This window comes from Pongo pygmaeus, chromosome 2 (genome assembly GCF_028885625.2).
Source record: "Pongo pygmaeus isolate AG05252 chromosome 2, NHGRI_mPonPyg2-v2.0_pri, whole genome shotgun sequence".
Taxonomy (NCBI): domain Eukaryota; kingdom Metazoa; phylum Chordata; class Mammalia; order Primates; family Hominidae; genus Pongo; species Pongo pygmaeus.
The window spans coordinates 100,972,105-100,989,778 of NC_085930.1; the positions used below are offsets into that span (position 1 = coordinate 100,972,105).

At 42.0% G+C, this 17,674-nt stretch overlaps 1 protein-coding gene across 50 annotated transcripts in view; it reads left to right on the forward strand.

Moving 5' to 3' along the window:
* PBRM1 (polybromo 1) overlaps positions 1–13,148 on the forward strand; it is a 144,293-nt gene extending 131,145 nt beyond the window's left edge. For 26 of the 50 annotated variants that reach the window (XM_054483905.2, XM_063661076.1, XM_063661068.1 and 23 more), the window contains 5 exons: positions 101–265; positions 3,637–3,792; positions 7,695–7,765; positions 7,878–8,094; positions 10,269–13,148. In XM_054483905.2, coding sequence (XP_054339880.1) covers positions 101–265; positions 3,637–3,792; positions 7,695–7,765; positions 7,878–8,094; positions 10,269–10,441 — 782 coding nt within the window. In that variant the 3' untranslated portion in view covers positions 10,442–13,148. The remainder of the gene's footprint in view (positions 1–100; positions 266–3,636; positions 3,793–7,694; positions 7,766–7,877; positions 8,095–10,268) is intronic. The other 24 variants (XM_063661083.1, XM_063661086.1, XM_054483923.2 and 21 more) reach the window with 3 other exon arrangements.
* The last annotated feature ends 4,526 nt before the right edge of the window (positions 13,149–17,674 follow it).

A 17,674-nucleotide genomic window follows, 5' to 3' on the forward strand; every position in this document is an offset into this window, starting at 1 on the left:
AACTGTTGCCTGTGTTTTTACTAGTCCTGTTGAATGCAATGGATGGTATTTTGAATTCCTGGGTTAAAAACAGAATTGAAAATCTGAAATGCCTTTACAGAGCGGGCAGCTAAAGTTGCTGAGCAGCAGGAGAGAGAGCGAGCAGCACAGCAACAGCAGCCGAGTGCTTCTCCCCGAGCAGGCACCCCTGTGGGGGCTCTCATGGGGGTGGTGCCACCACCAACACCAATGGGGATGCTCAATCAGCAGTTGACACCTGTTGCAGGTAAAAACAGGAGCTAAGACCATTTTTTTTCCACTTTAAGAAATTCCTTCATTTTTTTTTTCTCCAATAAGGAGTAGGCCACAGTCTATTGCCTTTTCTCATGACAGATTCAAAGTTTGAAGTCATCCATGTTGTCCTATATTGCCTTTCCCATATGGGCAATGCCTCCCTTCTGCCCCAGAAATGGGCCCTGGGCCCAACCCTGGTAATTGGTAGGGAGCAGCTCTTCCCTGGCTGTGGGCATGGTCTGGTGATGTTCTCCACCCCAGCCTGCTCTTGATAGAGCACTATAGCAGAAAATATGAAAGTAGACCCTGAATTCTGTTCTAGAGGGACTCCCAAGATAAAACACAAAACCAGTCTTTAGGTGGTGTTGATTTTCCCGTCTCATTCCAGTATTCAGTTTGCCTTGTTCTGCTGCAGCCATCCTTAAAAGACTGACCATTTAAAAGGATTTTTTGACAATGAATTGTAAATCCTTTCTTGGTCACCAATATGCATGACTGCTAAATAGAATACAAAGTCCTTATTCAATTCATTGTGCCCACTCTGTAATGCTTTTCTATTTAATTACATTAAACTGCATTTTCTGTTAGTATCCCAGTCACATATTTAAGAAAAAAAAAGAAAAAGAAAATGATGAATGTGGTTTGCTTGTGTGTGTTGTCTCTGGTTCTGGTAGCCATAGCAAATTTGACTCTTCTTGAATTGAATATCTTTGTCTGACATGTCTCCAATGAGAAGCCTGCAGACCACTTCTCGGGCCCCTTCTTTGAGACCTCTCCAATCCTGGTGAGGTCTGTACAAGCCACCTGTGTTTCTTCTTAAGCAAGCAGTCTGACCTCTTTCGCAGGGAGTCCAAGATAGTGTTGTTCAAGGCAGGCTTGTTGGGATGCTGTTTTTGCTGTTTCGTTTTTGCTTTTTAAGGAAGAGTAGCATAGGATAACTTTTCCATTGTCGCTCCTAACTTTTGTGATGGCAAGTTCTCAAATGCACTGTCGCTGAACTCAGCAGTTGCACTCGCCAAAGCACATCTGAATCATGGTTTTCAGTACTTTCAGTGTAACTGATGTTGATCTAACAAATCTCATAATCGCCTGCTCTATTCCATGGCCCATTTTGGTTAATGGGGTTCCAGAGGTTTTTAGAAATCAGGCCTTGAACATGGGGACTTTGAAAGTTAGAATTCCCTCATTGACATCGTGTTTTGTTCTATTCGATGTGTGACGTTGTGGCACTGTGCCCTTGACTTCAAAACCCAGGGACACATTAACAAAATGAATACAAACAGCTAAAATCAATTTAAAAAAAAAACAGCAGCTGCAGCATTTTAGCTCCCTGTTGGGGAAGAAGATTATAGAACTCTATGGATGAGGAAGGTGGTCCCTCTAGAAAGCCCCTGCTCCATTATTTAGGGTGTGCTGGCTAGACTTCTGGGCCCTGGGAGTGAAAAGCAAGCATTCTCTACAGTAACCACTCTTTGGTCCTCGTGGGGAACCCTGCAGCTAAGAGGGTGATTTTTCATGGTTTTACAGGTTTCTTAGGGCCTGAGTCTTACTTATTAGCCTTGTTGCTGTCTTGAGACCAGCTTTGCTTACAAGCATTGAAGCTCATTTGAACACATGTGACTGGGATAATAAATGCCAAAGTACAGTTTAATGAAGACAAGTGTCATGTCTTTCAGTTTTAATAATTTCTTCAACCACAGCCCATGAAGGCTGCGTTCAGATGGGCTTTTGTAATTGAAAGCAAAGCCTCTTAACATCCTTAAATTTCCCACCTACTTAACCCTAAATGCTATAACTGGTGGTGTGGTTAAAAGATTGGTAGCATTGGATCTCTTCATGTTTAATTAAGAGGATGGTGTCTGTTCAAAAGTAGTTTTTACTCTCTGAACTCTTCATTTAAAAAAAAAATGAAAACTCATAATCTTATTTTATGTATAGAGAGGTTATTATTCAAATGTTTGTCATTTGGTTTATGTAATTGTAAGTTTGTCAGTCAGCTTAGGTATGACTAGTGAAGCAGGGTGAATCGATCTCAGAATTTTTAGTAATTTCATAGCCTTAAAAGACTAAACTTTTATAAATAAATATCTTTGAAATCTTCAGGGAAAGTCCAAGAGTAAAATTCTCAGAATCTGAAGTTTTCCACTGTTTGACAGAATCCCTCTACAAAGAGTATTTTATAAAAATGAGGTTTGGCACCAGTCCCTCAAACCCTCCCTTTGCAAGAAGCTGTGACCAAAGGTGACTGCATTTTGGGGGGAGCTTTGTGTTCTTATTCATCATGATCATTACAAATCCCAGAAAACTCAAGTTGTTTTTCTTGTTTTAAAAAAAAATGCCATGTGGTTTTAAAGGTCTTTTGATAGGTGAGTCCTTGACATTTTGAATTTTTTTTCTTACATTTATTCCTTCTGCCAAAAATACTTGTTTGCTGAAACTCTTCTCTAGCCAGTAGAAAATATTTTGTCATGTGTAGGTACACTTTGAAAATAAAGGAATAAAAGCCTATGTTCACAGAAATTGTGTACCTCAAATTAAAATGCTCCCTGTTAAGGTTTATATAAGGATATTTGAGCTTGGAGACTGATGGCATTTGGCATTTTCTCATATCAGCAGAGCCCGATTCTCCAGCCATTCCTCCGTAAAGTCTGTGTGTAGGCTCCTGAGTGACCTGGACTTGGTTGGCTTGGTTGGGAGGGTTTAGGTTTTATCTTTATCACATTTTTAGATCTAAAGAAGGAAATATCATTCACTGTGATGGTTCTTAGAAGCTGTTCCCCAACTCAAGCCCAAGCACAATCCATTCTTACCAGCAGTGGTAAGGCTAGAAAGGAGGAGTAGATGTAGGAGTCTTGAACAATTCTTGCCCCCAAGCTGGAGAACCATGCTTTGTGATCAGGACTATGCGCCTCATTTCCCTCCCTTCCTATCTCGTGTGTACCCAAGATAGGCATATGAGTGTGGGCAGAGTGGAATGATGGGGTTTATACTATTCAGTTAGAATTGCAGTCAGCAGAACTGGTCACTCTGTTTGAACAGCTTGCAATAATTATGACCTTGGGAAGGCTGTTACTAGAACTCTTTACTATTATTTAACTAAAAACATGCAGCGTATTTACCCCAGCGAAAATAACTACAAATAATAGTGTACCAAGTACTAATTCATCCCAAAATGTTGGGTCTCATATTTGTAACTTTTTATTTTGTTCATTATTGCAACAAAATAATTGCACTAATTGCTGTTATATCATGCAGTACTAAGGGTGCTTTATTCATTGGTAGTGCATGTGGGGGTTGGTTGTTATTACTTAGCTCATGTTGCATGTTAATGATGCATGTCTGAAATTTGTTGTGTCCTTCAAGGCATGATGGGTGGCTATCCGCCAGGCCTTCCACCTTTGCAGGGCCCAGTTGATGGCCTTGTTAGCATGGGCAGCATGCAGCCACTTCACCCTGGGGGGCCTCCACCCCACCATCTTCCGCCAGGTGTGCCTGGCCTCCCGGGCATCCCACCACCGGGTAAGAACTTCATCCTCATTCACTCATTAATCTCATCTTCATATTCTCTTTTTCCTTTTTCAACCAGTTGTTCCAGGAGGCACCCGTGGCCCATTGTGGCCCGGCCTTCCCTCCCTGAGAATCCAAAGGTTGTCAGGAGCAGGCCATGTCCTGTGCATTCAGCAGGTGGCCCAGCACTTGTACCCTTGTGCACCTGGCTGCTGGCAGCAGCACAGGACACATGGCAGAGGCCAGACTCAGCAAACCAAGGGACAAGAGGCATACTCTATCGATAATCACTCAACTAATTTGACATGTCCTTGAAAAGCCAGACAGCCTAGAAGACTGTGTCCTCTTATCAGTGAATGAAGTTCCCCAAATTGCTAGTTCAGAGTAACATATAAAAGCACTTTTTGCCCCTGAGTTGCATTTCTCCCTCTGGTGCAATTCTTATCTCACAGGGTATAGAGTATCTGTTCCATCTCCTACTTCTCCTCAAGCAGCCTTTCTAAGGGGATTGCAGAGCTGCTAATGTAGAACTCTTCAGAAATCTTTCACTCAGTCTGTCTTAGAACAAAAAGCAGGGAGGGAATGCATTTTCACTGAATTAGTGTTCTGTATATAAGTTCCCTAAGAGGCAAGACATGCCAGGTGTAATGGCTCATGCCTGTAATCCCAGCACTTTCAGAGAATAAGGAAGATGGATCACTTGAGCCCAGGAGTTCAAGACCAGCCTGGGCAACCTGGTGAGACCCCATCTCTATAAAAATTAGCCAGGTGTTAGGCTGGGCACGGTGGCTCATGCCTGTAATCCCAGCACTTTGGGAGGCCAAGGTGGGCGGATCACTTGAGGTCAGGAGTTCGAGACCAGCCTGGCCAATATGGTGAAACCCCGTCTCTACTAAAAATACAAAAATTAGCTGGGTGTGGTGGCGGTGGCGGGCGCCTGTAGTCCCAGCTACTCGAGAGGCTGAGGCAGAAGAATCACTTGAACCCGGGAGGCAGAGGTTGCAGTGAGCCGAGATTGCACCACTACACTCCAGCCTGGGCGACAGCAAGACTCCGTCTCAAAAAAAAAAAAAAAAAAAAAAAGGAAAAATTAGCCAGGTGTGGTGGCGTGTGCCTGTAGTCCCAGCTACTCAGGAGGCTGAGGTGGGAGAATTACCTGAGCCTGGGGAGACTGAGGCTGCAGTGAGTGGTGATTGCACCACTGCACTCCAGCCTGAGCAACAGAGTGAGATCCTGTCTCAAAAAAAAAAAAAAAAAAGCCTGACATTAAAGAACAGCCTAGCCTACCCTCCTAGCTGTAGATGCTGGTTTGTCTGTCAACAGAAGCTTAGAAGTTCTTTTATATAGAAATATATAAATGGATTCCAGAAATAGCTACATTCATTTTCACTTTAAAATGTGAATTAGCAAGTTGAAAGGTTATTTTAAAGAAAACCTAAATGAAAGGAAAATCACATGTTCCCATATTAATTGCCATCATATGCAAAAGAACTCTAGCTGTAATCTGGACGGAGGGAATGTGACCTTTGGAAGACTTGGAAAGCATTTGGTCCATTACCTAAAACATCAGCTAAGGGCCCAACCCAAATGGTAAAATGTGGGTGGAAACTTGTTAAATTTGCTTGTACCAGTGTTGGACCTACCAGTGATAGGGTTTTGCAGGGTACCATATGACGCTTTGGAGGGTGCACCCAGCAGTGTGCAGAATGAGCAAACTTGGCGGCCTGGCCTGGAGCCCCCAGCCACACTCTTTGTGAGTGTTGCTTAGAATATGCCCATAATTCCACAGAAGCATTTGCTCCAGGTGTTCCCAGAGGAGGAAGTGTTTGTAGGGTTAGGTGCTTCATATGAAAACAGTGGACTGTGTGAATTGCTGTTGCAGCAGGAGTCAGTCATAAGGTAAATGTTCCCATATGGCAGGTAGACTTGGCCTTAATTTTTTGCCCTCTCACCTTGACACAGGGTATCACTGAGCTAATAAGACCAGGCTGGAGTTGACACCTTCTAGGTGCACTTAGTGGGAGCCATGTCTAATGCCAGTACCCTCTAGGTTGCAGATGTCTTTTGGTGGGGGATTGGGACATAGCTGTCTTCCTTTCCCCCTTCCTGAAATCCTAAATTCAATTGGAGGGAAGTCCAACACACCTGCTTAGAATTGAGGAGACAGGGCCGGACACGGTGACTCAATCCTGTAATCCCAGCACTTTGTGAGGCTGAGGTGGGAGGATTGCTTTGAGCTCAGCAGTTCAAGACCAGTGGGCAACATGGTGAAACCCCATATCTATTTTATTTTATTAAAAAATAAGCCAGGAGTCAGGGAAGACCCCCTCTTAGTGCCTACAAATGCACATGTCTGAGCAGGCTTAGAGGAGTAGGGGATTCATTGAGCTCTTCTGGTGACTCAGCTCACATTCTCACCGGCTGCCCCAGTATGGCATTTGTCAAGAGGAAGCAGAAGAGTTTGCTGATTTGTGCTGCCCTGCAAAGCAATGATTTACACAGTTTAGGGAGCCACACCGTGTTCTGGAGTCTAAGGTGGGTGAGTGTCCCAGGGCACAGGGAGGTGATGGGCACAGAGGTTAATAATATATTGCTGCAGCACCAGCTTACCCACCACAACCTCTTCATTCATTCACGAATAATCATCAGGATCCTACTTTGGTGATCCGGGTGGACCTCTGGGTACTTGGAATATAAAACTCCCTGCTTTTTAAACAGAAGCTTTTTTACTTGTTATTTTCTAACAAATAAGAGGCTCTCTTATGCTTCCTGGAAGTGGCATTTAACAATTCTGAACCTTAGTGCTCGCTTCAGCAGCACATATACTATGTGGAACAATATGGAGTTGAGCATGGCACAAGGATGACATGCAAATTCATGAAACAGTTCTGAACTTTAGAATGAGGAGCTGCTTCTGCCTGGACAGAATATTACGATTTTTAATCCGAAGGGACTATACACTATGAAGTTATACCTCCTCTCGATTCTTCTACACAGCCAGCAAGATTTGTTTGTTTTCAAGAACAGTTCACCACAGTTTTAGGTTTATTTGTTTTTAATGAACTGGGTCCCTTGTCTATTTCTGTATTTTATCAGAATAGCAAATATGCACCCTGAAATCAAAAGAGCCTCTGACACTAAATTTAGGAAATATTATTATCAACTGTGCCTGTGAGACAACAATTGCTCATGAGCATTCACTGAGGGAAGCTTACAAAATTATTATCAGGGACATAGTACAAATCTAGTAGGGCCATGAAGTCTCTCTGTTCCTTTGTCATTTTGCATATAAAGTGATAGCAACAAGGTTACTTCACTTCAGATGATTCCTTTTCAGAGTGCTACTCTATCAGATGGAAGTGTTCTCTCTCTGCCAACACTAGTGACTCCAGTTAGAACCAGCTGCTGATGGTCTGGGAGGGGATAGCAAGGCTGTGCCTTCAGCCTTCACAAAGCTCATTTAACTATGCACTTCCACAGCCTCTTCCTTTGTGTCCCTGCTGTCCTAGCACATTGCTTACTGCTGAGCCTGATTCCAGTGCCATTCCTCCGGAAATTAAATACAGGCTTCAATTGCAGGAGAATGTGTTGTCAGAAGAAAAACACCTTGAATGTAAAGGTATATTCTGACAATAGCTTACCTAGAGAAATACTAGAATTTTATGCAAGGTTCAAACCATTTCTAAGCCATAATTGATGTACATCTGACAGATTGTTCTAGTATTTAAGTACCTAGAAACAAAACAACTTTCTATTCAAATCATGTTGGGGTGCTTAGGATTCCTAGCCACAAAGATTCAAGGGCAGAGGTACATAGGTTTGAATTATGAATGGCATCATTTCTTATCAGACAGTAGTTTTTCAGTCATTTCAACCCAGAGCCTCTAACTGTGCCATTGCATTCTGAATTATAGGTGTGATGAACCAAGGAGTGGCCCCTATGGTAGGGACTCCAGCACCAGGTGGAAGTCCATATGGACAACAGGTGAGCCTCCCGGTTTGATTCTCTAGGACTTGACAGAATTCGAGTTATCCTCCTTCTCAGAACATGTGCAGAGTCTCTTTTTGCCTCACCATGTGGTCCTGTGCTCTTTCAGGTGGGAGTTTTGGGGCCTCCAGGGCAGCAGGCACCACCTCCATATCCTGGCCCACATCCACCTGGACCCCCTGTCATACAGCAGCCAACAACACCCATGTTTGTAGCTCCCCCACCAAAGACCCAGCGGCTTCTTCACTCAGAGGCCTACCTGAAATACATTGAAGGACTCAGTGCCGAGTCCAACAGCATTAGCAAGTGGGATCAGACACTGGCAGGTAAGGAGATTCCTTCTAAATAAGCCTTTGTGAAATACATGCTTCCTCAAAGCTGTCTTACTGCTGTTAGCATATTATATCATACAATAAACACCCCTTTTTCTTATACAATTAAAATTATATATTTCATAAATGGTTTGGAGTTTCTTTGCATGTTGACATAACACACTGAAAATGGTTTGTTTTGTTTTGTTTTTGAGACAGGGTCTCGCTCTGTTGCCCAGGCTGGAGTGCAGTGGTGCGATCTTGGCTCACTGCAGTCTCCGCCTCCCAGGTTCAACTGATTCTTCTGCCTCAGCCTCCCCAGTAGCTGGGATTACCGGCACATGCCACCACACCTGGCTAATGTTGATATTTTTAGTAGAGATGGGGTTTCACCATATCGGCCAGGCTGGTCTCAAACTCTTGACCTCAAGTGATCCACCCGCCTTGGCCTCTCAAAGTGCTGGGATTACAGGTGTGAGCCACTGTGCCTGGCCTGAAAATGGTTTTTGGGTTTTTTTGTTTTGATTTTTGACGCAGTCTCTGTCGCCCAGGCTGGAGTGCAGTGGTACAATCTTGAGTCACTGCAACCTCCGACCGCCAGGTTCAAGCGATTCTTGTGCCTTAGCCTCCTGAGCAGCTGGAATTACAGGTGCTCGCTACCACGCCCAGCTAATTTTTTTATTTTTAGTAGAGATGGGGTTTCGCCATTTTGGCCAGGCTGGTCTCGAACTCCTGACCTCAGGTGATCTACTCACCTCAGCCTCCCAAATAGCTGGGATTATAGGCATGAGTCATGGCGCCCTGCCTAAAAGTGTTGTTGTGGTTTTTTTTTTTTTTTGCCAAATTTCAAAGCCTAGTTTTTTCATAAACATCAGTGCCATCTCTTTAAGTACATTGTTTTTTGTTTGTTGTTTTGTTTTGTTTTTTCAGGCATTTGGACATTAGTGTAGATGCATTGGGTAAATTAAAAATTATTGGCCAGGCACGGTGGCTCCCACTTTGGGAGGCTGAAGTGGACAGATCGATTGAGTTCAGGAGTTTGAGACCAGCCTGGACAACATGGCAAAACCCCGTCTCTACAAAAAAATTAAAAATTAGCCAGATGAGGGCCAGGAACAGTGGCTCACACCTGTAATCCCAGCACTTTGGGAGGCTGAGACGGGCAGATCACTTGAGGTCAGGACATCAAGACCAGCCTGGCCAACATGGCGAAATCCCATCTGTACTAAAAATACAAAAATTAGCTGGGCGTGGTGTCTGGTGTCTGTAATCCCAGCTACTTGGGAGGCTGAGGCACGAGAATCATTTGAACCCAGAGGTGGAGGTTGCAGTGAGCCAAGATCGCACCACTGCACTCCAGCATGGGCGACAGAATAAGACTCTGTCTAAAAAAAAAAAAAAAAAAACTATTTTACCTCAGTTTAACAAAAGGAAAAAGATATTAGAAGCCTATCAGGCTATTCATTTAGTTCAACATACTTATGTATTTTCAGTATGTACTAAAGTACTTGTGTAGTTTCTGGAGAGAAGTTTGGAAGTTTCTACTTGTTCTTCATTTCTAAACCAACTTTGGTCATCTCATTTCATTTCTTTTGAGTAGAAGTTATATTTTCCCTTTCTTCACGTTTACCTTTTTAGGAATTTTTGTTAACATTGAAGTAATTATTAAATATCAGGGATGCCTACAAAAAAATAATGATCAGGCTGGGTGCAGTGGCTCACGCCTGTAATCCCAGCCCTTTGGGAGGCCAAGGTAGGCAGATCACCTGAGGTCAGGAGTTCAAGACCAGCCTGGCCAACATGGTGAAACCTGTTTCTACTAAAAATAGAAAAATCAGCCAGGCTTGGTGGCAGATTCCTGTAATCCCAGCTACTCTGGAGCCTGAGGCAGGAGAATTGCTTGAACCCAGGAGGCAGAGGTTGCAGTGAGCTGAGATCACGCCACTGTACTCCAGCGAGGGCGACAGAGTGAGACTCCGTCTCAAAAAAAAAAAAAATTTATGATCCAATCTTTTAGTGCCTAGTATAATGATATAAGAAATGTGCCTGGAAATATTCTGCAGTTAAAATTCATAATATTTAATAAATATTCAATGTTTTGTGTTTTAATAAGTTTGTCAGACCTCAGAACTGAGGGAAATTTTGCCAACTTAAAATTCTAATTTCTGTCTCTCTACTTTAATTTTCAGCTCGAAGACGTGACATCCATTTGTCAAAAGAACAGGAGAGCCGCCTACCCTCTCACTGGCTGAAAAGCAAAGGGGCCCACACCACCATGGCAGATGCCCTCTGGCGCCTTCGAGATTTGATGCTGCGGGACACTCTCAACATTCGCCAAGCATACAACCTAGAAAACATTTAATCACATCATTACGTTTCTTTTATATAGAAGCATAAAGAGTTGTGGATCAGTAGCCATTTTAGTTACTGGGGGTGGGGGGAAGGAACAAAGGAGGATAATTTTTATTGCATTTTACTGTACATCACAAGGCCATTTTTATATAAGGACACTTTTAATAAGCTATTTCAATTTGTTTGTTATATTAAGTTGACTTTATCAAATACACAAAGATTTTTTTGCATATGTTTCCTTCGTTTAAAACCAGTTTCATAATTGGTGGTATATGTAGACTTGGAGTTTTATCTTTTTACTTGTTGCCATGGAACTGAAACCATTAGAGGTTTTGTCTTGGCTTGGGGTTTTTGTTTTCTTGGTTTTGGGTTTTTTTAATATATATAAAAGAACAAAATGAAAAAAAAAAACTCACACACACACACACGAGTTTACAGATTAGTTTAAATTGATAATGAAATGTGAAGTTTGTCCTAGTTTACCTCTTAGAGAGGGGAGTATACTTGTGTTTGTTTCATGTGCCTGAATATCTTAAGCCACTTTCTGCAAAAGCTGTTTCTTACAGATGAAGTGCTTTCTTTGAAAGGTGGTTATTTAGGTTTTAGATGTTTAATAGACATGGCACATTTGCTCTATTTACTCAGAGGCTCACTACAGAAATATGTAATCAGTGCTGTGCATCTGTCTGCAGCTAATGTACCTCCTGGACACCAGGAGGGGAAAAAGCACTTTTTCAATTGTGCTGAGTTAGACATCTGTGAGTTAGACTATGGGGTCAGTGATTTTTGCAGAACATGTGCACAACCCTGAGGTATGTTTAGTCTAGGCAGGTATGTTTAAGGATATTTGGATCTATTTATAATGAATTCACAATTTATGCCTATAAATTTCAGATGATTTAAAATTTTAAACCTGTTACATTGAAAAACATTGAAGTTCATCTTGAAGAAAGCATTAAGGTATGCATGGAGGTGATTTATTTTTAAACATAACACCTAACCTAACATGGAGAAGAGAGTATGTAATTAGATATGAGCTGTATAAGAAGCATAATTGTGAACGAGTAGATTGATTGCCTTCATATACAAGTATGTTTTAGTATTCCTTATTTCCTTATTATCAGATGTATTTTTTTCTTTTAAGTTTCAATGTTGTTATAATTCTCAACCAGAAATTTAATACTTTCTAAAATATTTTTTAAATTTAGCTTGTGCTTTTGAATTACAGGAGAAGGGAATCATAATTTAATAAAATGCTCACTAGAAAGACCATTACAGATCCCAAACACTTGGGTTTGGTGACCCTGTCTTTCTTATATGACCCTATAATAAACATTTGAAGGCAGCATAGAATGGCAGACAGTAGGAACATTGTTTCACTTGGCGGCATGTTTTTGAAACCTGCTTTATAGTAACTGGGTGATTGCCATTGTGGTAGAGCTTCCACTGCTGTTTATAATCTGAGAGAGTTACTCTCAGAGGATGCTTTTTTCCTTTTAATCTGCTATGAATCAGTACCCAGATGTTTAATTACTGTACTTATTAAATCATGGGGCAAAAGAGTGTAGAATGGAAAAAAGTCTCTTGTATCTAGATACTTTAAATACAGGAGGCCCTTTAACTTAATTGCCTTTAGTCAACCACTGGATTTGAATTTGCATCAAGTATTTTAAATGATATTGAATTTAAAAAAATGTATTGCAGTAGTGTGTCAGTACCTTACTGTTAAAGTGAGTCAGATAAATCTTCAATTCCTGGTTATTTGGGCAATTGAATCATCATGGACTGTATAATGCAATCAGATTATTTTGTTTCTAGACATCCTTGAATTACACCAAAGAACATGAAATTTAGTTGTGGTTAAATTATTTATTTATTTCATGCATTCATTTTATTTCCCTTAAGGTCTGGATGAGACTTCTTTGGGGAGCCTCTAAAAAAATTCTTCACTGGGGGCCACGTGGGTCATTAGAAGCCAGAGCTCTCCTCCAGGCTCCTTCCCAGTGCCTAGAGGTGCTATAGGAAACATAGATCCAGCCAGGGGCTTCCCTAAGGCAGTGCAGCACTGGCCCAGGGCATCACTAGACAGGCCCTAATTAATTTTTTTTTTAAAAGCCTGTGTATTTATTTTAGAATCATGTTTTTCTGTATATTAACTTGGGGGATATCGTTAATATTTAGGATATAAGATTTGAGGTCAGCCATCTTCAAAAAAGAAAAACCAAAAAAAAAATTGACTTAAGAAAGTACAAGTAAACTATACATCTTTTTTTCATAAGTTTTAGGAACTGTAGTAATGTGGCTTAGAAAGTATAATGGCCTAAATGTTTTCAAAATGTAAGTTCCTGTGGAGAAGAATTGTTTATATTGCAAACGGGGGTGCTGAGGGGAACCTATAGGTTTAAAACAGTATGTTTGTCAGCCAACTGATTTAAAAGGCCTTTCACTGTTTTGGTTGTTGTTTTTTTTTAAGCCACTCTCCCCTTCCTATGAGGAAAAATTGAGAGGGGCACCTATTTCTGTAAAATCCCCAAATTCGTGTTGATGATTCTGAGCTTGAATGTTTTCATACCTGATTAAAACTTGGTTTATTCTAATTTCTGTATCATATCATCTGAGGTTTACGTGGTAACTAGTCTTATAACATGTATGTATCATTTTTTTTGTTGTTCATCTAAAGCTTTTTAATCCAAATAAATACAGAGTTTGCAAAGTGATTTGGATTAACCAGGTTTGGTTGTTCTGTTAAAGTGGTGTCAGATGTTTCAAGCAGATTTAACTCCTGCAAGCCCTGATTTCATGCTGACAAGGATGTGACTGCCAATTTAAGAGAATAAAGCTCCACAGGTGGAGAGGAAAGTCAGTGTCCAGACCTCTGGTTCAGGGCTCGGGCTGCATTAACACAGAGCCAAATGTAGTCAGACTGCAGCCTGAAGTGCCCCACGCCACGCCTCAGGCTGGCAGTCAAGGAATTCCTACATGTCCTCAGCATGGGCAGAAATGCAGGTTGAAATTAAAATTGGAGAGTTACTGAGGGCAGAAAGTGAGGAAAGCGTGTCCTCTATCATAAAGCAGTATAGCCCACTTCAAATAGCTTGTCTGTGGCCAGAAGAAACAGGTGGCCCAGGTGTCTTTAACATCTTTATAAACTCTTAAAACATGACCACGCTTTTAATAGAAAGTGTTGGTAAAATCAGCCGTTTTCCTCTAATATCACTTTGCAAATCCCTGTGGTTCTGTTCTCCTGAATTTAGGATAGTACCGCCATCTGTGCCCCTGAGCATATTTTGAACAATCATTGATGTTTAGCTAGACATCCCATCTGAACACTGAGCAAACAAATATTGCTATTATTCTGTTCTTTTTTATTTTTCTTTTGAGACGGAACCTCACTCTGTCACCCAGGCTGGAGTGCAGTGGTGCAACCTTGGCTCACTGCAGCATGCGCCACCATGCCTGGCTAATTTTTGAATTTTTAGTAGAGACAGGGTTTCTCCATATTGGCTAGGCTGGTTTTTAACTCCTGGCCTCAAGTGATCCACCTGCCTCAGCCTCCCAAAGTGCTAAGGTTACAGGTGTGAGCCACTGCGCCCAGCCTACTCTGTTCCTTTTTAGCCTGGAAGTATGCTAGGTCCCTGAATGAAAGTTCAGAACTAAACAAATTAATGGACTGTCCCTTTTCTCTGTTTTGGCTATTTCATGGTATTTATGTCTTGCAGATAGCACATAAATCAGACAAGAAACTCCAGATTTAATACACGTGTGAAGACTAAGCACTAACATGCTTTACTAGGAGATGAATTACTTTGGAAAACAACAGGGTCCAAGAGCGTGTGTGTATATATATATATTTTGTTGTTGTTGTTGTTCCCGCCATTCTCCTACCTTAGCCTCCTGAGTAGCTGGGACTACAGGCGCCCGCCACTACGCCTGGCTAATTTTTTGTGTTTTTAGTAGAAATGGGGTTTCACTGTGTTAGCCAGGATGGTCTTGATCTCCTGATGTCGTGATCCGCCTTCCTCGGCCTCCCAAAGTGCTGGCATTACAGGCATGAGCCACCGCGCCCGGCTAAGAGTATATTTTTTTAAAGAGAGTTAATTCAGTGTGAAAAATTTAAACACACACAAAAAATGGAGATTAAATATCACATCAGGGATGTAGGTAAGACTTCCAAAATAGAACTGCTAGATGAACAAAAATAACTCATTTATTCACTACTTTTTTTCTTTCTTTTTTTGGGGGGCTGTACTACTCTTGTACTATTATTAGGTACTTTCTCTATAAATACAGATAATAAAGTGACACTCCAAAGCCCATGTTCTTTCCCCAGCACCACAGTGGAGGTGGAGTTCTAGCAATAAATGCTAATCAGGTTTTCAGCATTCTGAAATAAGTATAGTTCTTGAAATTTATTAAAATTTATGCCCTGTAGTTTACAGTTGGCGGTACTGCAGTTCTTTTCACGGCTTTTTTTTTTTTTTTTTTTGGAGACAGGGTCTCACTCCATTGCCCAGGTTAGAGTGCAGTGTTGGGATCATACTTACTGCAGTCTTGACCTGGCTCAGGTGATTCTCCCACCTCAGCTTCCCAAATAGCTGGGACTGCAGGTACACACCACCAGGCCTGGCTAATTGTTTTACTTTTTGTAGAGACAGGGTTTCACCACGTTGCCCAGGCTAGTCTTGAACTCCTGGTCTCAAGTAATCCTACCTCAGCCTCCCAAAGTGCTGGGATTATAGACATGAGCCACTACTCCTGGCCTCACTTTAAGTTCCCTTAAATAGTTCAGTGTCTGATAAGTAGGATAGAGTCATATTCCTAGTAGGAGAGTTAAAAATATTTTTGAGAGAAAATTAAAAGCTTATATACCTTAGCTGGGCGCAGTGGCTCATGCCTGTAATCCCAACACTTTGGGAGGCTGAGGTGGGAGCACTTCTTGAGCCCAGGATTTTGAGACCAGCCTGGTCAACACAGCAAGACTCTGTCTACAAAAAATTTAAAAATTAGCCAAGCATGGTAGCTAGCTAGTCCCAGCTACCTGGGAGGCTGAGGCAGGAGGATCGCTTGAGCCCGAGAGTTCAAGGCTGCAGTGAACTATAATCATGCCACTGCACTCCAGCCTGGGTGACAGTGAAACTCATCTCAAAAAAAGCTTGCACCCTAACAAATGAGTTCTCACTCACAGCATCCAAACTAATATGCTCTGAAAACCTGTCTTCCATTGAATACAATAATTGCTTTGGTAGTCTACCTGCCTAAAAGTCAGAAGTTGTCCAATCTTTTTTTTTTTTTTTTTGAGATGGAGTTTCACTCTTGTTGCCCAGGCTGGAGTGCAGTGGCGCGATCTCGGGTCACCGCAACCTCCGCCTCCCAGGTTCAAGCGATTCTCCTGCTTCAGCCTCCTGAGTAGCTGGGATTATAGGTGCCTGCCACCACACCCGGCTAATTTTTTTTTTTTTTTTTTTGAGACGGAGTCTTGCTTTGTTGCCCAGGCTGGAGTGCAGTGGCGTGATCTCGGCTCACTGCAAGCTCCGCCTCCCGGGTTCATGCCATTCTCCTGCTTCAGCCTCCCAAGTAGCTGGGACCACAGGCGCCTGCCACCACGCCTGGCTAATTTTTTGTATTTTTTAGTAGAGACGGGGTTTCATCGTATTAGCCAGGATAGTCTCGATCTCCTGACCTCGTGATCCGCCCACCTCAGCCTCCCCAAGTGCTGGGATTATAGGCGTAAGCCACTGTGCCCGGCCATACACCCGGCTAATTTTATATTTTTAGTAGAGACGGGGTTTTTCCGTGTTGGTCAGGCTGGTCTCGAACTCCTGACTTCACGTGATCCACCTGCCTCAGCCACCCAAAGTGCTGAAAGTACAGGTGTGAGCCACTGCACCCGGCCTTCTTTTTTCTTTTAATAGAGACAGGGTGTATGTTGCCCAGGCTGGCCTTGAACTCCTTGCCTCAAGCAATCCTCCTGCCTGAGCCTCCCAAAGTGCTTGGATTACAGGCTTGAGCCACCAACCCTGGCCATCATTTTCGAAGTCTGTTGTCCTTCAATAAATTAACATTCTAATGGAAAGAAGAAAAAGAAATGGAGAGGAAAGCTCTAGGGAAGGCTAACACAAAATTCAGTCTAATAGTCCTCTGTGGGGTGGAAGCAGGGGGATGGGCCAGGGAATTAACCCACAGCAGACACAAAAGTTAGCCAATGGTTTTATTAGTGTTTACTATTATTCTTTGTAAAAGGTATGACATATTTTCTATATGTATCAAATATTAAACTAAAGGTGGGTTAGGGCAAACATGGAATATGGCCATATAATTGAGAATCATACTATAGTTTTTATACAGCAGTCAAGTCACTAAAAATGGTTTATCAGGTTAAGTTTACCAGGAATCCTAGATGACACAACTGGGCATGAGAATACGATGAACCACCGTCCTCTCCCTGGTGGCAGAGGTCATTACTGGCCTTTCACATTCAAGCCATCTCCCAGCTGTGACTCTGGGCTTGCTGTACTGTAGTGTAGGTAGTGCTTTAAGGAGATGTGAGTAGTTAATGGTTCTTTACTGAATTGGTTCTAAGATAAGTGGACTAAAATTAGAAGAAAAATCTAGAAAAAATTAGGAGACATGTTTGTGGCAGAGATCATTAACTTGAGGATACCCTATGGCCTTAAGCATCAGCTTTATTCTCGTGCAATAGTTAGAAACTATTCTGAAACTTAGTCTTTAGTATGTAGATATTTTCTTGCTTGAAACGATGTTAGATGTGGTTATGCAAGCATGGAAAGGTGTCTGCTTTTTCTACCAGCCTGATCCAAACTTACACGGGGTCAAATTGCCAAATCACTCAATAGACTGAGCCTCTGATTTAGCTCAAGTCTGGGATTGCTTTGTACTGTGTAGGTTCACTTTCTCATGGAAGGAGCAACTGTTTCTAGCAGCTGAATGGAACAGCAGCATCTTCATCCTAGAGTAGTGTGAAACCTGTTGCCCAGAGTCCTCATGAAGATCCAGCCCTTGCAGTTTAGTGGAGCCAAGCAAGGGAGGAGCATATTTCTTTTCACAAGAACACTAGCATGAGAAATGCGTAGTCAATCAGGAATTTCCACCACCCTAGCAAAAAGTTTATAGTCTAGTAGCTGGCAGAAATATAACCTGCATAATTATCCTGGTTTAAATGATCTTGCAATAGAGAATGTGTCTATAATTTAATTTGAATTCTGCAAAAAAGTAAATAAGGTTA